The sequence below is a fragment of the Gambusia affinis genome, linkage group LG15, assembly GCF_019740435.1.
Source record: "Gambusia affinis linkage group LG15, SWU_Gaff_1.0, whole genome shotgun sequence".
In the NCBI taxonomy this organism is placed as follows: domain Eukaryota; kingdom Metazoa; phylum Chordata; class Actinopteri; order Cyprinodontiformes; family Poeciliidae; genus Gambusia; species Gambusia affinis.
The window spans coordinates 20,572,749-20,599,347 of NC_057882.1; the positions used below are offsets into that span (position 1 = coordinate 20,572,749).

The 26,599-nt window shown below is 36.3% G+C and overlaps 2 protein-coding genes across 8 annotated transcripts; both read left to right on the top strand.

The window, feature by feature from the left end:
- The first annotated feature begins 307 nt into the window (after positions 1-307).
- On the top strand, positions 308-12,324 carry arfip2b (ADP-ribosylation factor interacting protein 2b). Of its 7 annotated transcripts, none has more exons than XM_044139981.1 (10): positions 308-413; positions 3,149-3,259; positions 6,547-6,603; positions 8,235-8,343; positions 8,690-8,746; positions 10,381-10,496; positions 10,660-10,881; positions 10,990-11,147; positions 11,743-11,917; positions 12,042-12,324. In XM_044139981.1, exons 2-10 carry the CDS (start codon positions 3,161-3,163, stop codon positions 12,195-12,197), a joined length of 1,149 nt encoding a protein of 382 aa, XP_043995916.1. In that variant the 5' UTR covers positions 308-413; positions 3,149-3,160; the 3' UTR covers positions 12,198-12,324. The 7 variants fall into 7 exon arrangements, with proteins under 7 accessions (XP_043995916.1, XP_043995920.1, XP_043995918.1 ...); XM_044139985.1 differs by lacking the exon at positions 308-413 and adding an exon at positions 637-940 and having other exon boundaries at positions 6,547-6,579; XM_044139982.1 differs by lacking the exon at positions 308-413 and adding an exon at positions 653-940.
- A 4,041-nt stretch (positions 12,325-16,365) lies between these two features.
- Positions 16,366-24,618, top strand: fhdc3 (FH2 domain containing 3). Its single transcript, XM_044139989.1, has 12 exons — positions 16,366-16,513; positions 17,127-17,606; positions 17,904-17,965; positions 19,968-20,070; positions 20,339-20,424; positions 20,727-20,827; positions 20,901-20,971; positions 21,083-21,190; positions 22,623-22,693; positions 22,797-22,914; positions 23,004-23,168; positions 23,346-24,618. Exons 2-12 carry the CDS (start codon positions 17,178-17,180, stop codon positions 24,342-24,344), a joined length of 2,313 nt encoding a protein of 770 aa, XP_043995924.1. The 5' UTR covers positions 16,366-16,513; positions 17,127-17,177; the 3' UTR covers positions 24,345-24,618.
- The last annotated feature ends 1,981 nt before the right edge of the window (positions 24,619-26,599 follow it).

A 26,599-nucleotide genomic window follows, 5' to 3' on the forward strand; every position in this document is an offset into this window, starting at 1 on the left:
TGATCTCTTTTTATTTTAGTATAAAGACTCTCACAGAAACTGAAGCTGTATTATGACTTTTTTGTAATCCAGTAAAAATGTCATTGCAATAATCAAATCCAAACCATGGTGACATATGCTATGGTTTTGTCACTTCTTAGTGACAGACTTCTTTATCATATTCAGGGTACAATATGAATCTGAATAATTTTATGTCAATTAAATAAGTTATATACACATATACGTAGATCCATTCGCCATGCCACGGCTTGTGTCTTATTAGAGAAAATCACATGCCAAAGATAGGTTGGACCAAAAACAGAACCTCTCACACTGTTTAAAATTTCACCCATTTCTTTAATGGCTAGAATTTGCTAGGAATTCTGTCCTCTAAGAGAAGGCTACACTGAAGTACTGGCGAGACAGAGTTCAGAGTAAGTTTTGTGATTCAAACAAAAAGGTCTAATGACTTATAATTTGATAAAACCCTTCAAACAACTAAAGGAACTCTCATAATCTCTGATGTTAATAGTATTTAACAAAAAAAAGTTTTTATTCGTGACATTCATTACTTTTTAGTCATCAATTCTTTGTGAAAACGACGGTTTATGTTTAATTTTGAGACATTGTATTAGAGTACTTCATCCTGTCGTAAATAGACATTCTTTGTCTTGAAGCACGCTGTTAGTTCCGTAAAGCGTTTCCCTTGGCTTCACACAGCAGGATTATTTACGCAGCTCTGCTGCACACGGATTGTAGAGTTAACCATTACCTTGAAATGTTTTTTTGGTATTCTTAGGCAGGAGTCTTTCTCTGTCTTTCCCCATAAGGACAGACAGTAAGCACGACATTCAGCTCTGAATCTTGCAGGAAACGTGATGCATTGCAGCTAGCTTGCTATTAGCTTTCGCGTTAGCTTTGCGAAGACCGCTGTATCAACGAAGGGACCAGGCACACCATCGTAAGTCAAACTGTCTGAAAATGACATGCCAGTATTTTAGCCGTTTTTAATATATACAGCTTTGTAATTCTTGTGCACACAAGCTCACATGTTGATCAGATGTTTCTTGGGATGTAGATTGTTTTCTCTAACCACTTTGGCCAGCTTCTCAGTAACAGCTGCATACGTGATGTTCAACTGAAAACGAGGCTTATAAAGAAAATACTTTAATGCCACTCATACACTTGTAGCAGATTCCTAACAATTAGTCGTTGTTCTTATTGTTATGTGCATATTGAGATAGGATTAATACTTTTCTATGCGAATGAGAGCGAAACCTTGCACCTGTTCTGCTGCGCTTGCCAGATCTCAGTAATGTTTCACATGCTTCAGTTCCCATCCTAGTTCCCACTTTCTACCTGACTTATGTTTTAAGGGATTTTGAGTGCAACAGTTCAGCTCACATGTAAATGTTTTTTTTTTAAGAACAATGTAAAGAGTTGTAGATCTGCTTTTAACCCATGTTTACAACAATTGTCTGATTATCTTGAGTCCCAGCTTTTCTAATTCACGGATTCATCCAGGCATTCGTTTAACTCATTTATGCATTTAAGCAAACCAATAGACCATAGATTCAAATCGGCAGTTATCTCTCAAAGTTTCTATTGTGCACATTGTTTTAATAGATACTGTTCTGTAGCTGATATGTAAAGTCAACAGACATTGTGCATATCTAAGTGAGTCCTTGCCGTGGAAAACCCTGCTAAGTGAAGTCAGAGGCAGTATAAACAAGCAGGTTACATTCCTCCAGTAGTGTTTTTTTCTATATTTCCAGGCTGCTCCTGTAGAGCCGTTTTTAGTGAGTGGTCAAACTTGTAGAAATCTATTAAATACCCGGCAATTTATTGGAAGCTAAATGCACAACACACACACACACCCCCACGCACTCACGCACACACACACACACGCACACACACAAATAATTATTCTTCTGATATTTGATGACAAACATGAAAATAATCTGGCATCCTGAGGTTAGCGTGGTTCGGACTGTCATCTTTGCATTATGAACTAGTTTTACGCTGCTCCTTTCATTACTCAGTCTTCTTAAATGCTTTGTCAAAATACATTGGAAGCAATTATTGTATACTAAACTGCACGCCCTACTGATTGTAATTGTTGTAATCTAATAGTCTATTTCAAGCCATGTAAGTTTTATTTTAAAGAAACTTAAAATAAGTACTTAACAAATCAAGAATTTTCCAAATTAATTTATATTTCTAAAGGTGCAGATTTCCTTAATAATTCACCCAGTACACGCATGCAAAGAAATCAAAACATATGTTAATATATAACATGTGATGCAATGGGATGATACAGAAAGGTAAAGAATGAAAAAAAGGAGGTACAGAAAAATAGTTTCCTTTAACATTTTATGTTTCTTCCCTCAGCAAAAGCTTTCACATTGATGTGTGTTGTTGTCTTTGTGACATGAAATTAGTGTCATTCTTTCATTGATAAAATATCAGACCGACCCGTAACCAGTCAGCGCTAATAAAGCAGAAGATTTGCAAAATTCTGGGTTTTGCACGTCATTGTATTGAAAAATGTGCAGCACATTAAGTTGTAGTGAATAATCTTGGTAGTAGCAGACAAGTTATTTAGAAATATCCTGTAACAGTTTCTATTGGCATTTGCTTGACTTTCTCATATGGCTTCTCTTCAGTCTTGATGTTTTCCAGATCAACTAAAAAAAAACTAAAAAGAGATGCACTGTTACTGGGTGCCCAACAGTATTTTTTGCTGAGTATTTGGTCATGCTTTCATGTGTGATATATAAATCCAAATGAGTTTGATCTCTTAAGATAACTTTAGAATGTTGACATAAACATTTCCCTTTTTTGTCAAGGCTGTTCTTCTGGAGGGTGTAAGTGCTGGTAACCCGAGGATGACTGAGTGTTGGAGTAAGAGTGGTCACTTCACTTCAGCAGCTCATTGGCTCTTTGTCTGTGTGCATATAAAGGAGATGGGGGGCTTTAATAGGTGTGCTGTTTTTATTCTGAGCAGCAGCCTTGCTCTTTGAAATCCGCCTCTGCTGTTTGTGGTAATTATATTCCCATCTGCTTCATTGATTTGGCTGTTTTAACTAAGTTCTGCGGTCTATCCTCTTCCAGGCTGCGGTTAGGCCTTTCAATTGTTCACCCTCCCTTTTCTCTTTTTGTCTTGCAGATAGAGTACATTATGTCGGACAGTGTTATGAGTAAAGCAGCCACAATGGAGATTCCTATTAACAGTAATGGAGACACGGGGGCATTAGCAGAAGATGACGGCCTTGAACAGGTGGGTGACACTTGGCTGACAATGTTGATGTGACATTTTGAAATGGCACTGCAGAGCCAACAAAACACATTTTATAATGTCTTACTCAAAACACAGCAAACACAACACAGTTTGTATGTGCAGGACTTGCTTAATATTTTATGTACTACCTGGTTATTTTTTGAAGGTTGTTTTATATGGTATAAATTAATTGCTCTCAGGGAATATCCTGATTCAATATCATGGAAGGTTGTTTTTAGTTTTTCAACATGAGTTATAAAGGGGTGTGGTATAGATTTTGACATTCCCAGATGTGAATATTTTGTTGCTGTGGTTCTTGCGTAAAGCTAATGTGGAGAGCAACTAAAACACTTTCAATAAACACTGAGGACACAAAAACACAACTTCAGTTATCGTCCTAAGCATTCTGTCAACATTTGAAAAGTCACTTTAACTTATTTTAATTTAAGTGTAGCTCTCATTACATGCCATCATTGTTTATTGAACTTAATTTTTTCATTAGTTGTAGTTTTTAAGGATTTTTTTTTTTCTGTCAGTGATTCAGGATTATGGATTTGGGTTGTGTTCCAACCTGTCACATGATTAGCTGAGTGGGATTGTTTTGCTCATGCCATTCGCCCCACAATAAACTTCTCTGTTAAAATATACGTCAAAATGTCTTCTGCAAGTTGCAAGTTACTTTGCAGTTATCTAGTTATGTTTTCTTCCCCCCACTTTTTTATTTGTTTACTCATTTCAGATTTATTATCGTTTTAGATCCTGAACATATATTGTTGACTTCTAACTTTTATTTTTCTGTCCACATAGAATTGTGTTGTACTGGATAGCTTGCTTATCCACAGGAGAGGGAGATCAGGTATTGGAAATCAGGCGCTGTAGTCCAGCTGTCTCCTTGGAAACCCCTTGCTCTTTCAAACAACTCTTGTAAGCTTGTGTATAGGATTACACTTTCGTCTCTGGTGTGTTTAAGGAGCCAATTCTGTTACAGAAACCTTGTCTTCTATTCTGATATCAAACCTTTATCTGATTTTTTTATATGTTTTCAGAAGATCAGAAGTGGCTTAATTTATTTTGACATCTTTCTTTAAAGATGTACACTGTTTGCTTCTCTTTAAGTGGTTCAAAACACCCCGTACTTCTTTTACTTTTGCTGTTGAATGATTTTTCGTACATTCTGATATCTTGGCCCACTGCACAGCTTACCACATTAATACAGCTGGAACAAAAACCTTTGTAGGGAAAGACGTCACTTTTGATGTCTCATCTTGGGCTGGAAAAGGATTGTTGATTTTCCGACATCCCTAGGAACGCCTTTCTGGGCAAACAGAACAAAGATCCTGGAGGAAGCTTTTACAGTTAGTTATTATTTGCTCATCAAATTGTATGCCTGCGCTTATGTCGTAAAAGGCTTCCTGCTTCTTGGCATTGTCCAGTAGTAAGTCAAATATTCAACAGGTTTGGGTCGCCAGCTCATTCTCATCTGTTTGTTTAAGAGAGGTGTTCAACTGTTCTGTCTGTTGAGCAGCTGTCATAGCAACCATGCAATTTGAAACTAGCAGGGCTTTGTCCTTGCTGACAGCTCTCTAGAATCAGATTGGTAACTGTCATGCAGCACTTAGTCTGAAGCTGAAGCAGCCTGTGTTGGTCGTGCACAGAAACATTAAGATTGGCAGAATAGAGAGGAGCAATTGGGTTCAGATGGTGCATGTTTCAGAACAGGGGTGGTGACTGTCAGCTTGATGGTGAAGGGGCTGACTGCCAAGGAGCCCCCTGGCCAAACACTGAGACAACAAATGCCTACATGGGGGTCTACATGGAAAGCAGCCTTTTATTGGTCAGTTCTTTTTCTTGGACAGTGATGAACAATATGTTAGCTAATGAGTCACTGAAGAATTTCTCCTCTTTATGCTCTGTCATTTTTATTTATTTCGAGCAAACACTGCACTGCAATGTGCAGTGAGAAAGCCACGTCTGTCAGTTTTCACCCACGTTGAGCAGATGCCACAACATTGGGTAGTGCTGTAAAATAAAATACAAAGTTCTTGTTTTGCTTCTTAAAATGGTTGCATTTTGCTGTAGAGAAATCAAATGTTTTCAAAAGTATTTGTCAGGAGAATGTGTTATTTCTATTATCTGTTCAAATAACAGCACATTTTTGATTACTGATTTTATAAAGTACCGACCTGCTGAAATAGATTTTAGCCTATAATGGCTACAAATGGTAAGATAAATATTTTTTGGAGAAATGGAAAACATGACTTGATAAAACATACATTAGTATAGAAGAATGATTTTTCTTCTATACTTAAAACTTCCTGGAATTATAGTGTTGTCTCCATCTCTCTGTTACACTGAAAAAAACTGAAAAACTCTTAAAACTCTTATTCCTTATTAGGGTAGAGTCTCTGGATAAAAAAGCTGTTGTTTAATAGCAAACCTGGTTCATAGGATTTACCTAACAGTTTAAAACAGACATTTTTATGACAGAGGTCATAGCCATCAACATGATTAGTGTGGTTAGGATTAGGCCTTCAAAATGTATTGTTATTGCATTACCAGTGTGTGCAAGATTACCATAGCAAAAAATGCATGCAATTGATCATTTTATCTCATGTGCCAAATGTATTCAGAAATAATTTAGTATATTGGATAAAGACTCACTTTTTCCATACCTGTGATAGATAATAGTTCCGAATCACAAAGAGTACTGGCGACATTATGACAGACAGAGGCATAAGGTTGATGCAAATTCAACTTAACTGACGTAATCATGTGCAGCTGTATATTTTCATGTTATTGTGCATCCCTAGTTAGGATGAGTTATGAATTCTCACACAATGCTGCGGTGCTGTGGATGAAGCCCGTGTCTCAGGAGGATGTGAGGAGAAAATCAGTTACCGTCTACAATTGTTGCTCCTATATTAATCACTCTAAATGCTTTTGTTTTGCTTTGTTTGAATGTTTGTCATTTGTTGTGTATCTATAAGTTTTATTCCCACATTTGTGTTTGTTTTCATTTAATTTGCTGTGATGAAATAATTGTGAAAATAATCTGATTGCAAATCAACTCATGCTTTAAAATCTGCGAGGCAAACAATGAGTGACCTTCCTCACTAGTGTGCATCTTGCATCATCCCTCCTGTCTGTGAACGTTACAGTAACCTTTGTTGTATATGTTGTTTCATCATTTGAATTATGAGTTTTTAATTTTGTCTCTCCTTCTGTTATTTTTTAAAATTGTTGTTGTGTTTGTCGACCCCACCCCCCACCCTTCCATCTCTGTGCAGGCTGCAAAGCTGCAGTGGAGCTTAGATGAGAAGGTAGGGAGCTCCAGAGGCACCAGGGTGAGCAGGCCATTTGTGCATTTGCATTTGTGGTGTCGGTGCTGTTTCTGTTCAGTGGTTTCAATGGGTTGTTTTCTCTCTCCCTGTCATATCAGGCTTTAATGGGAAACCTCTGGGCTGTGTTTCATACTAACAGTTGCTAGGAGTCTGTTAAATGTTTTGGGGTGTCCGTCCAACTGACTCTTATTAACGAACAGCTTCTAGTTAACTCAGTTATTTAATCTGGATTGTTTAGAATGGGCTATTTTGACCTACATTCTATGTGTGCTTTTGGTGATGCCTGTGGGTGACTTTTTTTTTTTTAATCTCTTGCAGGTTAGCTTTGACAAGCAGAACATAGTATTCTTCTAAACATTGTGTTCTACTAAACCTGTGTTTTTGTTTGTTTCACTTCACTTCCGTTCTGATGTCATTCCTTTTATTGTTTGAAATATGTTTTTAAGGTAAGGAGGAACTTCATATGCTTAGAGCTCTGTCTTCACAAATTGAAAATTATGTTAAATGTACTTGGTATGTTTCACTTCAAATAGGGTAAAATGCCCCACGCCCTCTTTTATTTTCACTTCCTGCCATTACTCTTATTCATTCTTTTTGTATTTGTCTACTAAAAGGAAATGGCTTCCGCAGTCCAGAGCTATTTTGTGTATTTTCCTTATAAAAACAAACTGTAGGAAAAGGCTTTCATTTGTCTTATCGGAGTCTTGTAATGTTTCTTGAGCGTCTCCCCACTGTGGTACTGAACACAACATTCTGCCCTGCATGTTTAAGACACCTGATGCAGATGATTGCATTTCAGCAAAACCCTGTTAATCAGCCTTCACAAGATGTGTGCTGAAGCACTGAGACTTCTAAAGCATTCAAGGTGGTGCGCCTTATGGACCAGTGTTGAAAAATACTGATATACGTTGTAAAACAATCTTTTTCATCACATGTAGCTATATTAGCAAATTAGTAACTCAGCTTGTTGCTTTTCAGAAATGGTGTCAGTCTTAAAATAAAATCATTTTAAGATTGTTATAATCCATATTTACTGAAAGATTTATAGTTGCAGTTATTATTGTGTTGAAGTAAAATAAGAGGATTTATTTGAATAAATTCCGGTCAGTCTGGTTTTTTGTATGAAAGTGAATCTGTCCATAACAAATGTTTCTTTCACATCGTACTTTTTCTTTCTTTGGTTTTTTCTATCTACCTCTTGAGAAATAAGGCAAACAGAAGAAACTGAGTTAAATTTATCAAACCAAACAAGAGGGATCCCATAGTTCATAAGAGAGTTCTGTGTGGGATTCAAAGCTTTAATGAGGACTCTTTTAGGAAAATAAAAACATATTTGTATATTTACTTCTGCACAGATTACTGAAGTCACTGGTTAGGCCAGACTCGAGGGCCAAACACATAATACCAACTGGTAAAGTGAGATGTGTTAAAATGAACACATATTTGACCAGCATTATTGCGTTTTAAGTCCTTTTTTTGCTTTAATTTTACCTTTTGGCTTCTTACCCTAGTATTTGTCCCAGTTGAGGATAGACTTCTAATTTGAATATCCAGCAATCTAATATTAACACTGGAGTTATAATGTCTATACATTTGTTTTTATTCTATTCCTGTTGTGGTTATCACCTATGCAGGATCTACAGCAGGTGATGGTATCAGGTCCCAATCTCAACGAGACAAGCATTGTTTCTGGAGGTTATGGAGGAACAGCTGAGGGGATCATTCCCACCGGCTCAATTAAAGGTACTGCTTCAGTCCTTCCTGAGTTGGGCTTCCTTATCTGTCTGAGTCAGTTTTCCCTGTGAATTCTGTTATTTCTGTATTTTCCAATAGTTTATGCATAAAATTGAGATAGGAGATTAAATCACAATAATAAGAAATTAGCTAAATTAAAAACTAACTAATGGGCTTAGTTTTAAGAACTTTGTTCTTAAGCTTATTATTAAAAATATTGTTGATCACAATCACCACTTGACTCCTGGTGTTTACCAATGAGGCAAATGTTATTTGGCTACAAATTTTTACAGACATGCCACTATTTTTTATTTTGGTGTGATATCATTTATTGTTACTTATTTCTTTTTCTCAGGCCCTGCTGTGTGCTACAATCCTGAGTTTAACAAAAGGATCCCTGTTACAGGATTTGGTGGCCAAAAATTAATTACTATTAATAATCAAGAGCTTCTTTCCAAAATGTGAACTAAAAAATATGACATTTAGGAGTTTGTAGTGGTTATGAACACATTTCCAATGCTTTCTTTGAAATGGATCAGATTTAAGGGATATTTAATTTTATTTTATTTCTGTATACATTTCCAATCTTTCTCATGAAAAATAACTCATTTTGGAAATATGCTCTCTTTACGGTGTGGGTGATTTGTTTTAAACTGTTGGGGATGGCCTGTTCTGCACTTCTGTCTTATTGGAGAGGTTGGTTAATAAAGGCATTCTTACCTGCTTTTTTTTGTCTGTCATTAACATTTTCTGCCTTGCATGCTGAGTTTTTAAAGGTGAATGATACAGGGTACTTTAACAGAAATGTACAGGATACTTTAGCAGAAAAATAAAACAACTACCGTAATACACAAGTTTGGATTTTAACATGACTTGGCTTTTGTCCATTTTTTTGCCCAGAAAACGAGACGTATGAGGAGAGATACAGACAACCATGTCAATAGATAATAGTAGATAATTTAACCTACTGTTTGTTCTTAACCTTTGTTTCAAGGCTTACCACATCCTTTGAGTTAAGGCTATTAAATGAAACTGAAGTGTTTCCTTTAGGTGACCTTCATGGCTTTTTTTCTGCTCATCAAAGCTTTGTTCAGCTATGACTTGTTCGCAACCACAAGCAACGCAAACTATGCTATCTTATAAAATGTAAAAATATTGACAAAAGTAATATTCTATTTATTTTTGTGTCATATTCAGTTATTGTTGACTATTCAAATCTTCATCCTGTTTTGTATACCCGTGACCCAGTCTTCCACATATTTGCTCTTGTCTGCATTGTTCACCGACTGTTATGCAGTAGATGTTGTCTTTTTATCTTCTTCTGGCTTTTGCTTGTCCTTCACTTTCTTTTCAAATTTGCCTCCTACACGTACATTTGCTGTCTTCTACATGTAGAGCCATATTTTTTTTCTCCTTTCTGGATTCTGTTTTATGTTGCCTAGCAGTGTTCGTACCTTCAAACATTTTTCACATTTTGTCACATAATGACCACAAACATAAGTGTATTTTATCAGATTTTAGAAACATTTTATAAGGGAGTTTGATGTTTTTGTTTCAAGCCTTTCTGTAAATAAAGTCTGTGGCTTGCATTTTTATTTAGCAGCTACCAACAACAACTATCTACCTCACCACCAAGTTCTTATTTTTTTATTACCACTTTGATGAAGTCTCTCTATCAGCTTTACTTATTTAGAGACTGAGTTTAATACCCTTCTTGGTAGCTTTAATCTCCTTGGAGAAAAGCCACACAACATAATCCTGCCACCACCGTGCATTGCCTTGTGTGTACAGTTAGATGGGCAGTTTTAATTGTAGCCACAGATAGCATTTTGAATGTAGATCTACATGGGTTGATCTACGACCCATGTTGACAACCAGTCAACATGGGTCGACTGGTTGTGGGTATCTTTAAACATTTTCAAATGCTGCTACATTGAGGAGTCAGAGATGTCTGCTTGGGCATATCTTACCTGAGATCGATCTGATCTTCTTGAAAGTTTAGCTTATGTTTGTTGTTTACTATCCATGTCTACTTGTATGTTTCAGGTCCCAACATGCAACACAGCACCAGCAGCAGCTCGATGACAGCAGAAGAGGCAACACGTGGTGTGGCTGTGGAAAAATATGAAGCAGTGAAAAAATGGGGTTTAAACACCTATAAGGTATCTGCAAGGCTGTTTTCATAAATGAGAGGGATGGCAGTGTTGTGCTAATGACAAAATATCAGATTTTTCAAACCTAGACTGCCTCATTTGTCTTTCCAAACAATCACTGAATGAACTGAATTATGTTATTCATGTCTTTTTGTGGCTTCTTTTGTTTCAGTGTACAAAGCAAATGATCTCAGAGCGTTTTGGTCGCGGCTCTCGGACTGTGGATCTGGAGCTGGAGGCTCAGATAGAGGTTCTGAGGGACACCAAACGGAAATATGAAACTGTGCTGCGGTTGGCCAAAGCGCTGACCAATCATTTTTACAACATGGTGCAGACACAGCACGCGTTGGGTGACACATTTGCTGATCTCAGTCAGAAATCTCCAGAGCTACGAGTGAGTCCTTGGAAATGAACATTCTACATGTTGAACTGTTCTTGAATGTTTTAATATAAAATTGGATTCATTTAGAAAACAATGAGGCACTCTCTCCTTTCTTTAAAGGATGAGTTTGGCTACAATGCAGAGACCCAGAAACTACTGTGTAAGAATGGGGAGACTTTACTTGGTGCCATTAACTTCTTTGTGTCCAGCATTAACACGTTAGTCAATAAGACAATGGAGGACACTCTGATGACAATCAAGATGTATGAAAATGCGAGGTAAGCAAATTTAAAAAGGCCCATTCTAAACAGGATTCATTGTGTAAATGGAGATGCACAATGAAGATGTATTCAAAAAGGCTTTTTTCATTTCATTGATCTGTAGAAAAATGCTTTTATCAATTTGATAAACTTGTACAACAATTTACAGATTTTGGTTGAAAAACCAAAGTAAACGCTAGTTTGATTCAGTTGCCAATAAATGTGCTGCTTCTGACAAACTTTTAAGACATTATACTTTTTCCCTTTTTTTTTTTCTCATTAAAAATGGCACTCATAATTACTTAAAATTAACATTTTATCACAAATATGGTTGTCATTATGTGCATATTGTTAATATTTTTCAGTGTATATGTACATTACCTATGAATTTGCTTGCCAACTTACAGTAAGACTGTCAGTAATGCACTGAATAACATGCAGTTGCTGCCACCTAGTGGGAGGAGAGTAATAAAACAGTTTACATATTAAGTATTGTTGTAGTGGTAGTAAATGTTTGCTGTACAAGGATGTTTAGCTTTTTTCTGAATATTTGAATATCCGTTTCTGAATTTAAATATCTGTATTTTCCCCGTTTCATTTTGTTTGTGTTCAGACTGGAGTTTGATGCCTACCGGTCAGACCTTGAGGAGCTAAGTTTAGGTCCCAGAGATGCAGTGACCATGGCCCGTATAGAGGCTGCACAAGAGCAGTACCAAGTTCATAAGGAAAAGTATGAACGCCTTCGCTCAGATGTTATCATTAAGCTCAAATTTCTGGAGGAAAATAAGGTTAGTCTGTGTTGTAGTCTAAATTGTTGTTTTCTAAATGTTAAAAAGTTGGCACACTGTGTTTTTGTGATCTGAGCAAACCAAACCTAAAACTTCATATGATTTTTCTTTTCCCCTCTATCAGGTGAAGGTAATGCATAAGCAGCTCCTTCTCTTCCATAATGCCATCTCAGCGTACTTTGCTGGCAATCAGGAGCAGCTGGAGCAAACGCTGAAGCAGTTTAATATAAAGTTGAGGCCCCCAGGGGCCGACAAGCCTTCCTGGTTAGAAGAGCAGTGAGAGGCCCTGCGGGAAATTTTGCAGCCTTCGTCTCAACCACCTGCACCTGTTACCTTTTAAATCACCCAGCTTGCAGAGGACCACTACAGACAGAAACAAACTGAGATAAACTGGTGGATGAAGATTCTCAGATTGTATTTTTAATTTATTTTTTTTTTATGGATGAATGATTTATTCATGAACTTAATGCAGCAGAAAACTAAGTGGCCAGTTAAAAAAAAAAACAAAAAAACGGGGTTTTGTACCTCCCTTTCCAACTTTCTATATCCACTTTATCTTTCCTTGGGATCTGTTTTCTTTTTTTTTTTTTCCAACTGTTCACCTTTTTTGACCTTCTTATCTGCTCAATGTAAACATCTTCCTTATCTCTGCACCTATTTTGTGGTGTGTATGTGCTTGTTAGTCATGTTTATGGCCGTTATTGTACTCCTCTAAGTGCTCCCAATTCTTGGAGTTTATCATAAAACTCCACAATCTTAGTAACAGAGACTTTTGTAAAGTAGAAAATGGCAAAAGTACTAACACTACTGTAATTTAGCACTACTTTTTAACCTTTTAACCCTGATCACTCCCCGACTGTGCCTCCTTATTTATGAGCAACCGGTAAACCTTGATAAATTGGGATATTGTCCAAAAGTTTATTTATTTCTGTAATTTCATTCAGAAAGTGAATCATTACACACAGTGATATATCTCAAGAACCTGTTTATTTTGATGATTGGAGCTAATGAACAGTTTAGTTTAGACTAATAAAAGACAAATAAAAATAATTTTTAACAGAAATGTTATGGCCTAAACAATTGGTGGGAAGATTATTTCCAGCAGGTAAACGGTTACATCCTCCAAAGGGCAGGGTAAGGTACAAAAGGTCATTGCTGAAGAGCCTGGTTGGTCAGAGTTCTGTATCAAAACACATTGATGGAAAGTCGAGTGGAAAGAAAAAGTGACATTGTAAAAGAAGTAACTGCAGATATAACTGTTATTTTTCCACTGTTATTTCAACTCTACTGTCATAGCAGCTGTTTACCAGGAGGCAGACAGCAGAGGTGCTGATTTTATTTTCCAGTAAGTCTTGGTACCTGCCAACCTTTTGCCCACACTGCCAAAAGCTTTAATCGCCATGGTAACACTGTGCTTCACTAACCGTCCATCTGACCTTACTTTAACCCCATAGAGAGTCTATGGAGAATAGCATAGATGGATATGATATTTCCATATGAAAAATGCTTTTATTTGGGTTTATATAATAAGATGTTTAATGGAATATCTTTGTGGGTTTAGGGCATAATCATCAAATAAATATTTAAATTATATCATTTTGTGTTATGAATCTACAATATATGTTTGACTTTAAATTGAATTGCTAAAATAGCTTTTCAATGATGTTCCAGCTTATTGAGATGAACCAGTTATGTGATAAATAAAATATATTCAAGAAAAAAGTTAAAACTGTTTATAAATACACATCATGTCCATTTCGAGTACATTACAAACAAATATCTAGAAATTTAAAATCCATGTAAATTTAAAATTAAGAATCACTTCAATTTTCAAAAATGTTTGTAGAGTATTACTATAAATTAGCATGTTCTCCATCAAAACCTTTACTCAACAGGAAAATTGTTCAACTTTCAGATATGCAACAATCATTTAAGGAGCACTGCCACAGCCTTGGGTTTTGAATAGATTGAGATGTTAGGTGGAGGCTGACCTTGTTTGCCTTGTTTATGTGGATATTGTTTCCTTTCTTCTTTTTTTTTTTACCTGATTGGTTTTCACACTGGAATATGCCAGTGTCTTTTTACAATCGGTTTGTTTGAAGAAACTTGACTGGAGTCACTTCACTAATTAACATACTGAATAGTATCACATAGAAAGTTATTACATTTTTTTTCTATTGTATTGATACTTTGAGTTGTCTGTGTCATATTTGTGTGAAACTAACTACGTGTCTTTTGACAAAACGATCGCATCTTCTGATTCTGCTGAATTAAGAATTGATCAAGATAGCTCTCTAATGTTACTAATTAGATCATTTCAGTATCACATTCTGGCCTTTAGCAGCCAGATAATATGAAAAATGAAGATTTTAGAAGAAAACAATCAGTGATGGAAGCATTCGCATACGAGTTTAATTTTTACATATCACTATTTATTGTGTTCACAAAGTGTTGCTCTGTTGAAATCGTCACTTTTTATTGAAACAAAAACAAAGTTTTTTTTTTACAGTATATGACATTTAAGATGGCAATACAGTAAGATGAAATGACCAAATCGCTGACTGAACCACCCAAAGACAAATTTCATTTGTATAAAATTATCAGTCAAAAATAATATGGGCTAGAATAGTACTAACTATGCTCATGAGAGCCTCGTTATAATATCGCATCACAGTAAATGTGTCATTCCTCCAGCTACTTGTTCTATATTTGCATGGCAGATAACAATCCTGAAGTGTAGATATGTGCGCTTTCACTAATGGTCAGCTCTTGTCTTCCATGTTTGTCATCTATCCTGAACTGGCAGAGTGTAATTTGTTGCGTTCAAGTTGGCAGAATCATAATCAAAAGTGAGTTTACTAGTCATGTGGCACTCTTAGTGAAAATGATGGAGGGTTTATTTAAAAGGCAAGGATGTTTTTATATCGGTTTACTGTCAAGCTCCTCGTTTGCTTGACTACCATGAAGCAATATGTAAAATGTGATCCCTTTTTCCAAACTGCTTTGTTTGGGGTTCCTTAGACATTAAAAGGAATGGCAATACTTTTTGTTTTTGTTCCATAGTTGTGGAAATGGCAGAATTTAAAAATATCTCTTGAACATTCTTGCAAAGATTGAAGTGTTGCCACATGAAAGCCAAGATTTCTAAAAATACATAAATATATATATATTTTATTTGTGTATAAGCAAATGTTTTGTAGACTGAAATGATGTACTGTACTGAAATTCAGGTATTTATGGTGATAAATGAAGTTGTCATGGATACTCTGCCTTCATTCCTCAATTGCACCTCAAAAGTCCAACTCCAACCCAAAGGAGCAAAATTGAAAGTTCACACTTTCAAACTGTCTGTGTTTTCTTTGGCTTTTATCATTGTCATATTTATGTTGTAGTGCTTTGTGCTATATCGAGACAAGGAACGATCTGGAATTGGTCAAATAAAACATTGAGGAAGTAATTTCAAACTTGGTCTCATTGGTGTTTTGAGGTTTGACTTGTCACAATAATCAAAGCCATCCTGCATAGGACTGCAATGCAGAAAAGGAAGAAGTCATAATTTAAAAACTTATGTCTCATCATGTAGAGTTTTTAGTTAGAAATGTACATACACTAGTCATTGGCATGGAGGCCAAATTAATGTAGAGTTTTGTGCTTTTCAACTGTTTTCCCTTTGTAGCATCATCATTTCTAATGAATAACATTAGGAATAATGTAATTTTTAATGAATTTCTAAAAATACTAAATGCTACATAATTAATCTGTTTCACAGCATTCTAACATAATTTTGGGTTTTTAATCTATAAGCTGCAATCATAAAAACTCTTAAGAAACAAAAGCTTGGAGTATATCACTCTGTGATGATTGCATTAACTGGTAATCTGAGTTTCACTTTCTGAGAAGATTGGCAGGAAATATTGCACTTTTAACAAAATATATAATTTTTAGATGGACCTGTAATTACAGCTTTATGTTAGATTTTACTTTCCTTAAAAGTAAGGTTTATGTCAAGAAGCCAACCAATTTAAACAAAGTCCATAAAGTCCATGCAGCAAGAAGATCCTGGAATCCCAGCCTTTCTATATGAAGTTTGTATGTTTCCTCCAGGTAATCTGTCTTCTTCCCAAGGTCCAAAAACCTAATGGTTAATCTAAATTGCCTTTTTGTATGAGTGTGTATTTCGATGGTTGTTTGTCTATGTTGCCCAACAGACTGGTGATCTGTCCAGGAAAAGAAGCTGCCATAAGGACAAATTTTAGACACCTAATACACCTTCAATTTATTGACCGGAGCCAAGAATCAATGTAGTTCTCTTTCTGCACACTTATCTATTTGGCTAAGATGCAATAACCATTGACTGTTGCTGTTGTTTTTAACTTCTCCTTCCCTCTAGGCTCCACATCATGTGCCGGCGACTGAAAAAGGAGCGGACCCATTGGCCTCTTATCGTGAGGGCGGTCCTGTATTTGGGAACTGCCTTGAATTTGATTAGACTCACTCTGCACCTGTGACTGTGGTTTCTGGGACATGATATTCAGGGAGGAAACGACGCCAAATTGTACACATTTCATACAGCTAGTCAGGCTTCTAAAAAGCGCTGTAAGTACATGATATTATTTTTAAAAATTCAGATATGTTTTAGGCCAGATTACAGCGAGTCCTGTTAAAATTGTTAGAATAAATGCATTAATTGTCGTATTTAAATATTTCAAGCCGCGTGTCACAACTTAATTTTTCTACTAGAATAACATATAATTCCGTAGATGTCTTCTTTTTTTTCAATTAAGGACCCTGGTGAAAAATGTTGAGAAACGTTTTGCTAAGTCTGTTATATTGAATGTACTATTCAACTTTAAAATAAGCAGGTAAACTACATTTTGAAAAACGTTCAGTTCAGAATAGATTGTGTGATTTACACTTGATGACATTTACATCAACAAAAGCCTATTTAAAGAGGTATCCACTAAATATTTCAAACAGAGCTCTGTTAACAGTTGTTTTTTTTAATGTTTCTTTTAAATGTGTTTTATGGATCGGAATTGAATCTCCTGCACGGTTATTGTAATACTTAAAGTTGGATCAGTTCAGTGAATTAAAATATTTTATTGTAACACACAGATTTCCACTAGCTAAGTAAATATTCATCTATTTGTCAAAAAATACTGCTTTTTTAAAAAGAAAAATAAAGCTGTACTGTTTTGTGTATTCTCAGTTCTGATTGGTGAGTAGGCGCATTCGCCTTTGGATCTGAGGGGAAAAACGGATGGAGGGGTTGCTGAGCTTAAAATCTGCTTCGCCCAGTTGTTCATCCAGAGACCCCTCTCCTCCATCTGTCCCGGATGCTCAAGAAGTGTTGTATGTCCAACCATCTCCTGTGGCTAATGGTACAGAAGCACCACCACCCCCACCCCCACCTCCTCCTCCAGCACCTCCACCTCCTGCATCCTTTGGCTCTTGTGATATCCAAAGACGTTCCATGAAAAAGCTGAACTGGGACACACTGCCTAACCATCATGTGTTGGGTAAGCTGAACGTGTGGACATCCAAACGGACTCAGAGGGACCTGGTATTGGATATACAAACCATGGAAGAGTTATTTAGTCACGATGACAAAGGTGCATCGCTACGGGCTTCAAAAGTCTTCAGTTTAAGTAAAAGTGATGGGATGAACTTGTGTGGACAGGAGTCTCAGGTAACTAATAGATATGTACAAATAAGAAACAGATTACCCATATAGGGTCTACTTTCTTTTTCATTTTTATGAGCTTGCAAATAATCTAAATTGGAGAAGTAGTAAAGACTCCAGGAGGAAGTAATTTCTTTTTTTTTTTTTATTTAAGTTCCACACAACTATCAGTGCGGAACCGTTTTAAGTAAAACAGTCTGGAATTTTTCTTTCAGCTTCCATAAATGTTGATATTTTCTGGATTGTAGAGATATCTACAATCTTTTTAGCTTTGTTAGAATTTACCTTGCATTTTCTTTTTAGGTGACAATTTTGGATTCCAAGCGGAGCATGAATATCGGGATCTTCCTAAAACATTTCAAAAGGTAATGTTGGGTCTTTAATATTGTAATAGCCAGATGCATATGGTGGAAATTATGGTATGAAAAACTCTGTACTGAAACATATAAGGTAAACAAGAGTCCTCATAACCAAAAGAAGTTAAATGACTTAAGCTGTGCTTTGAGTCGTTCAGACTTTTAGTCATGGGTATCTGGATGCACGTGTCACTTCCACTGTGCTAATGATTACCCAACCATAAGGCTTTATCTTATCTGAACTCATGCAAATACATGAAAATCCCTTTTTAAAGTGTCAGTTTAGACCATTTAGCAAAAACATATAAACTGTTTAATACATTACTTTATTTCAACCAGTATTTGAAATAAACTACTAGTTGTAGTTTAAATTGCATAAAATGCAGTTTTCCACTGCTACACTCAAGGTTTGGAGGAGTTACTGGTCCATTTGCCAGTTTAGTTTAGTCATTTGCATTATGGCAGCAATTAAGGGTCGCACATAAAATGACTGAACCGTCATTTCTTCTGGTTTTAATGTGACTGCATAGTTTTAGTGAATGGAACTGTTTAAAATTCTTTGGAGATTAAACGTTGCCTGGGGGTGGCCATCTGTCTCTACTGACTGCGGGCAAACTTGCCGTAAGACCTGGAGTACTTTCTGTAGATGATAAAACGCATTTAAAGGAATCAGTGATAATAAAGAGCAGCCTATTCTTTTATCAGCATAATTGTATACAGAAAACACAATAAATCTCACTGCTCTAAATTTTATCATCTAAAAATGAAGATGGTAAGCTTAATTTTACATGATGATCGAGTGTCTGCCTCATTGGGAAGAAACTGGGAGTTGTTTCCACTAGAGGTCAGCATAATAATGGAAAGTTCTAACTCCAAATTTACTCTGAACTTAACAGTGAGCTGAAGAAAAGAAACTAAAACTGAAGAATACTTTTTTCCAAATATTTCAGTTTACAATTGCCATCATAATATCAAATGTTTGTAATATTATAGATGTGTAACACTACTTAATATTTCAATGTGCTGTGCATTCATGCTTTTATGACAATTATGTACTTGGCCAATATGATGATCAAAAACTGTTCTTCCCCACACTAGATGTATATTTTTTATTTCTGAGGTATATTCATAATTAAAAATGGGAAAATATGTACTAATTATTTTATTTTATGAATATTAATACTCATGATTCATATTTTTGATTTATTTATTTATTTATTGTGCACAACTTTTGTACTGGAAAATATGATTTCTCCTTTTAACTTGCATCCAAACTGTTGCTGCAGCATTATGAGAGATCTGATGACCTTTTACCAACATTTCTGTGTTGTCCTGATTGTAATTGCAATAATCCAGAATAGAAGTAGTAAATACATGGGGCGGTTTTTCTCCATCACTCTGCAAAAGACTTTTAGAAAATATTTTATTTGGCCTTGACTGTACACTCAAGTAAGGAATTAGAACTTTGATTTTACACACTTGCAGTATATAGATATTAAGTATAAATACATAACCTTGTATGTTCAGTTCTCAATTTGTATACTGAAGTGACTCTCAAAGTGCTGTGATGGTGTCAACTTCAATCTTAGTCTAACTGAAACTGTGTCAGCTGCTGTGCACCTAGTGGGCATTTTTATTTCGCTACACTTTATAGATGAAATAGTCTGGCTTTGTGCTTATCCTTTTTTTTTATGTGCTATAAGGAGTTTAGAAATTAGTCATGCTTAAAGCAATCAATCTCCTAGTGGATTTAAGATTATCCTAATCTTTAAATCAACATCTCTCATAAATATGAACCATAATGTGAAATTAACTTCTCATTGTTTAAGTTTATTGAATGCCATGTTCTTAATCAGTGTTGAGATTGCTCTTCATCATATTGTTTAGTGGGTGGGTTCTGCTGGTACTACAGAGCAAGCACTTTCTAAAAGAGCCATACATGTACTGATAAAGTAAATACTTTGTTTTATTTGTATTCTAACTTTGGTTTTGTGCCTGTCTCCCTCTGTAGGCCTGTGAGTGAAATAGTGGAGGACATTCGTCAGGGGAACTGGCAGAGGTTTGGAAATGACAAACTAAAAGAGCTTTGTAAGCTTCTACCAGAAGAAACTGAGGTAACAGGAACTCAGTTACTTATGCAAACTAACATAAAATAAAGTATTTACAAGCATGAAATCTGTTTTCATTAACCTCCATTCAGCGATTCGACTAGTGTTGAAAGCCAGGAATTACATGAAAACTGTTAGTATTTTTCCTGTTGAATTATTTGTCATGCCTGATAACTATGTAAACGTCTAAATGCAAAAGTATTTAAGTCTTTGTTCCTCAAGCGATATCTGAACTCTTTTTTTAATGGTAGGTCATCATTTTGTCAACATGTAGGTAAAACAGCTGCAGTCATACAAAGGTCAACTCTCTGTGTTAACTGAGGCAGACCAGTTCATGGTTCAGCTCATTAAAGTCTCTAGGTGAGTCTGTTTTTAAATATTTAACTGAATGTTGATGAAAACATGAAGTTATCAAAATTACAATAAAATGGATCAAATTTTTGGTCTTTGTGTCAACTGACTTTCACTGTGCTGGTTTTAAAATTTGGTTCTGATAGTTCTTTGTGTAGTTACATTTCAGTGTGACTATTCAGACTTGATTGCATTGTTAGTTTTTTAATATGCCTCCTAAAACCTGACAGCTTTTTTTGGTTGTTGTTGGGTTTTTTTTTTTTTTTTGAAACAACAAAAAATGTTTATTTGCTTGTCTGTCTTGCATTCAGCTATGGGGAACATCTAAAAGTGATGCTTCTGAGGGAGGAGTTCTTTCCCCTCATGGAGGAAGTGAAGAATGCCATTGCGGTCATGACCAAAGCAGCTAACGGTAATATTTCACTACTTCCAGCTGCAGACAATCCTACATTCTCCTACTTTATCTTTTTCCTCTCCTACAATAGAACTGTTGGATTGCGATGACCTCCATTCGGTGATTCGACTAGTATTGAAAGCCGGGAATTACATGAACGCTGTTAGTATTTTTCCTGGAGAATCATTTTTCATTACATTGTATTAACTAATGGATGTTATGCTTCTGTGAAACCGCATAAATGAGTAATCAATTAAAAATTTTCTCCTTCAGGGTGGTTATAGTGCAAATGCCGTAGGATTCAGGGTGGCTTCCCTGCTCAACTTGGCAGACACCAAAGCCAACAGGCCTGGCATGAACCTCATGCACTATGTTGCCAAGGTAAAGTGTAGAATTAGGATGGAAATGATTTGAGAAGGTACAATAAATTATGCTGCACGTCCAAATAAATTAATGAAACTGCAGTTGGTTATGCTCAAATATATTTTGTCAATGAAGTTACTTGGTTTAGCTTGTGATCACTTACAAAGAGTTGTGTAAGAAAATGGTGCTTACACAAGCAAAACCAAATCTATCTTTGTCCATCATGGTTACAGCAGAATTGAGCATGCACAGCATAAAATCAAACCCCTTGATATGCCTCTAATTAAATATGTGCATACTTAGCTTTCTCCTTTCTGCACGATCCGTTATGTCAAGCAGGAGACCTTCCTAAGAGTTTGAGGCCCATAAAAACACAGATGGAGCAAGTTCTTATATTTTATGTGCAATGCAGACTCCTCTCCTAATAGCACTTGTACAGTAATATTGTAAATAAATCTAGATGTGTGCAGGGTAAAAACAATGAAGCTTTTAAATTTTTATGGGTTTATTTTTATTTATTTATTAAAAAAACAAAAAAGTACTCTACTCTCAGAAGAACTGTCGGAGGGCAGGGGGACTGGTAACCTCGTTGAACATTGCACCTGAAAAAATAAGACAAAATAATGCATTTAAACCTCTGTCCAGTAAATATTCTGGAATATGGGGAGATTTCTGCATGGTATGCCCCATAGCATATCAAGGGACAGTTTAATGTACTTACTAAGTAACTATTTGTCCTAATTTACACCAGCTTGTAGTTTAATCTCAGTCATTCTCGTTTCTTATTTCATTCTCAGTATGCATCATGCATTGAATCAGGTCACCTCGACAAAATGTTGCACATGCATATCACACACTTTGACTGAATAAAAGACTTCCTGTTTTACATATTCATAGTCTAATGGCTATAAAAAATTATTTATGAAAATTATGTCACTGCAGATTGCGCCTAAATGTTGTCCTTTGGTACCACACTGTATGGGGATTTGATATACTGGGATTATGTTGATGATTCATGGTGACTCTGGTTGGTGTTCACAAACACTGTCTCAATTTGTCTGTCAGCTCCCTTTGAAATGCCCCTGTTGGGAAAATCGGAGTGGTTACCAGCTGAAGGGGTACAATTAGCACTGTGTGTTGCTCCAAGAACTGCTGCCTTTTGACTGCAGTTGTCTTAGAAAATTAATTCTCTTGGAATGCTAAAATGTTGATACCAATATCTATTGTAAGGCTTTAACTACCTGATCTCTTCTCATTTTACCATTAATAATGTCCTCCTAGGCTAATGCATGTGAATGTTTATTTTATTTAGTTTGATCACGTTCTGCATGCCTTGGCATTCATTCATGAATGAAAAAGGGTTTCTGCCATATTTTGAGATGAAAACATTGATGCACAAACTCCAGTCCTGTTCATTTGCTTACAAAGCTTGTTTCTTTGCCATCCATAGCAAGCAGAGGAGATTGATGCAGAGTTGCTGACTTTTCCCAGCCAACTTGGTCACATTGGGATGGCATCAAGGTTACCCTTTAAATGTGTTTTTCCCAGGTTTTTATCCTACTTTTTTTTTCTGTCTGACACTTAATCTGATTGTGAACAAGTTTGTATCTGAATTTTACCAAAGAATTTGTAAAGATGACATCATCAAAGACTTGAAGGAGGAAATCCAGAAGATAGAAGAAGTTAAGCTGTTTAGCAGCATACACCCTGGCCTCTTACAACAAATAGATCAATTTCTGAAGGTAAGAAAAAAATTAGTCTCCGTTTGCAAATTTTCACATTTAAAAAGAATTAAGATCTATACAACATGTATTTTATAACTTTTTGACAGAGGGCAGATTCTATGCTTGCAGACGTTGACCTGTCCCTGAATGAGCTGAAGGCGTTAAGTGATGCTGTCGCAGGGTACTTCTGTGAAGACCCAGCTACCTTCAAACTTGAAGAGTGTTGTTCCATCTTTTACTCATTCTGTAAAAGGTTTGACAAAGCTGTACAGGTAAGAAGACCAAAAATTTATCAATAGCCAGCATTTTTATTATGAAATCAAAATGTAATCCTTCAGTGGCTTGAACCTTTCACAACTTTGAAGGATTTTTATTTAGGTTTTTTATTTAGGCAAAACCATTTTTCATTTGGTTCATTATGAAATATTTTCTCTTTACGTGACCTGCAGGAGAACAGAGAGCGAGAAGCTGTTGAACATAGACACAAGCACTCGGAGAGCATGCAATTAGCTGCTAAACGACGCTCTGTGGCATCATGTTCAGCACTTGACCCTACAGATGACTCATGCTTAGAGTCAGCACTGCACAACCTTCTGTCCAAACCCCCATCTGGTTTAAGTAGATGTAGGAAGAATTACCAACCCCAGGCTAAAGGCTTGCGTTCTGAATCCTGTTCTCAAACTTCACAAAAAGAAATGCCAATTCCTTGCAAAACTACAGACAGCCCAGAGAAGAAACAAACTAAGCTACTTAAAGATGTGGAATTGGCAAAATTGGAGGAGGAAGAAGCTGAAAAGATGCGTGAGATAACCCAAAAGGTGCTTGGCTACCAAAATGTCAAAAGCAGCCGTAATGAGAAGGTATCAGGGAGTCCTCGGCATTCGAAAGGAGAACAGGATGAGGTTAGTACTCCACGTACCCCTTCACCTAGAACTAGGGACTACTTCTTTACCAGCAATGGTAATGTGGGATCTCCATGGACTATTCTGAGCCCCATAAGTTGCTCTCCAAGAAGAAACGGCCTGCGAGGCAAAGCCCGCAGAGGATCATCAACATCTTCTGGAAATGATCCTGATGATGGAATCTGGGAGAATGATGAAACCAACTTGAAAAATTATAGTAGTCAGGAAAGTCTAACTTCTTCATCTGGAGGGTCTGCCTCCCTTCCTGAGTGCATCCGTCAGAGAGCATTGTCACAGGGACCACTGCTAAGGTCGTCCTCAGTGGATGAAACCCTGCGCTCTCCTGGAATGGGCTTCCGACTGAGATACTTGTTCCAGAGGAGCATATCTCAAAGATCCTTTTCCTCTGAATCAAGAATGGGAGATATAAAAGAAAGAAGTGACAGAAAGGTTGAAAATTATGCTGAGGGATCATCTGGATTAAAGTCTTTGTTTAATCTTATTGGAAGCAGAAGTAAACTCTGCAATTTGGAAGAGAAAACATAAAATAATTAACTTCTTAATATAAAGTTTTAAAGACAGGCTTTGTCAGTTTTTCTGTGTTTTATATGGCTAACGTTATGTTGAATGTTTGTTTTGTTTTTTAAGTCATGCTGTTACCCTTAGAGGACATAAGGCAAATGGGGACTTGCTTTGCACTCTGAGGGTGTGATTGTTTTTGCTTTGTTTATTCTTTTGGGGGAGAGGGGAGATGAAACAAATTCTGAAATTCATGCAAGTGTTAGCTTTTATTGTACATTAATAAAAGGATATTACCTTATTCACTGTGTGTAAGGAAATTAATGTGCACTTCATTTCAGGTCAATATATCTCTGGAATTACAATTCACAACTTTCCTCCCCATTATTACCCTTGATAAACCCTTGCAATTTGTAAGTTCAGTAGTAAATCACCATTTCTTGTAATTAAACCCTCTATGTTTCACACACAGTCTCACTAGATTAACTTAGGTCCTCTCATGTAATCTGTTGAGCATAGCCTTTTCTAGACAATTTAGGTCTGAGGACTGAGACAGACATAAAAGTTCTTTTTTTTTTTTTTAGTATGAACTATTGTTTGTGATCATATATATGTAACATCAAACAGAGATGTTTTGGATTAATTTAAAATTTTCTGGCTGAGGCCAAAGTTTTTTAGAATGTGCTGGTACTTCAGAGTTTATGCTACCAATGTCAAATTTTTCTGAATCCAGAGCATCAGAAAAATGTATAAGTAAATTTTAAATAGATCCTCCACTATGAAAGGCTATGGGAGGAAGAAATTGGTTTCCACATATTCATCCTTTTCTCACAACACCCTATGTTGGCTGCTGTAAAGCTAAATATTAGCAATTTAACAGAACATACAGTTTAGTTTGATCAAAACAATTAACTGATGATAGGGGAGTGTCTAACCACCCAGTTGTAAATACATTTGTAGTAAAAAAAACCCAAAAAACTCAAATCATATTTAAAGCAAAGCTATCCATCCAGCCTTCATAACATGTTTGTAAGGCTGCATGCTTTTGTAGGGCCCATTAAATTTTAGTGTCTCTGGAACAAGATTTTGTAAAACTACCAAAACTGGAATATAAAAGGCATTCATTTGTGTTACCTAGGTAACCATTATTATATAATCATGAACTCTAACTTGTAGTGCAAGGAGGGTTTTCCATGCACATTTATTCCATCCTCCACTGAGTTCCCAGGAAGGACATTTACAGTTGCTTGGCATTTTTGACTAATTATTTGATTAAAAAGAGGGAGGTTTTGCAACAATAAAAATATGGCATAGATTCACCATGAAAGATTCTCTTAAAAACAACTCCAGCTCTTTAGAAAACCAATGAAAGCTCAAAGCATACGGTTTTACAAAAGCAGAGATACCAGAAGGAGAAACTGGCCTGTTGTATGTAAAATGAGACCCTCAAATACAATCGGGCCATTGTGGTGGAAAACAAGTGCCGCTAAGGACCTTCTCATGTGAGTCTGCTCCTTAGGACAGGGGGTAACCTTATGTCTCAGCCAAGTTTCACTCTTTGCAGAGCTCTGCTAATGAATTGTGCATTCAGGGTCTAGTGTTCTTGGTGAAAGATGAGACTGGCATGAACGGAGGGGAGAGAGATCCTTTGACTGAGTTAGAAAGGCAGTCATGCTGGACTGAAGCTTGTAAGCGGAGCAGGAGCATGTGAGTCTAAAGGGAGGCAAACAGAGACGCACAAGAAAACTACGACTGAAGAGAGAAGGAGACAAACAAGGATTGGCTTCGAGATTATAAGGTAATGTGATTGAAGATTACAAGACAGCTTGGTTTTCATAAATAGCCACTAACATGTACTTAGTGATACTGTTTATTTTTTAAGTGCTCCTACAGCTGAATGTCTTGGTCTTGGTAACATCCCAAAACCACTACGTAGTGTCTGTGGTAGCCGCTGCGTAACCTAATCCACCATTAACGTTTTGGGCATGTAACTATTTACGAGGGTGGGGTTAGATTTAAAGTAGACAAACTTGCTTAAGAAATGTATTTAATATGCCCTAACTTTTTTTTATGGACCCTGCGCCTCCAGAATGTTGATTTTTTTTTCTCATGTTTTATAAAAATCAGCAGAAGTTAGCCATTTGTAAATTACAATTATATTTCAGACATAAAAAATGTAACACTATTATCATAGGCCTACATTAAGCAATGTCAGTGTTTAAATGTTTCCAATCATCGTATTGTCATCCATCTGGTTTTGCAATATGGAAAGGAACTGTTAC

Excerpts from the sequence above, each read along its gene's own strand:
- arfip2b (XM_044139981.1), top strand. The coding sequence starts at position 3,161 with ATGTCGGACAGTGTTATGAGTAAAGCAGCCACAATGGAGATTCCTATT. Across the intron at positions 8,747-10,380 it reads GATCCCTGTTACAGGATTTG|GTCCCAACATGCAACACAGC; the intron begins GTGGCCAAAAAT and ends TGTATGTTTCAG. Across the intron at positions 10,497-10,659 it reads GGGGTTTAAACACCTATAAG|TGTACAAAGCAAATGATCTC; the intron begins GTATCTGCAAGG and ends CTTTTGTTTCAG.
- fhdc3 (XM_044139989.1), top strand. The coding sequence starts at position 17,178 with ATGGAGGGGTTGCTGAGCTTAAAATCTGCTTCGCCCAGTTGTTCATCC. Across the intron at positions 21,191-22,622 it reads TCATGCACTATGTTGCCAAG|CAAGCAGAGGAGATTGATGC; the intron begins GTAAAGTGTAGA and ends TGCCATCCATAG. Across the intron at positions 22,694-22,796 it reads CACATTGGGATGGCATCAAG|AATTTGTAAAGATGACATCA; the intron begins GTTACCCTTTAA and ends ATTTTACCAAAG.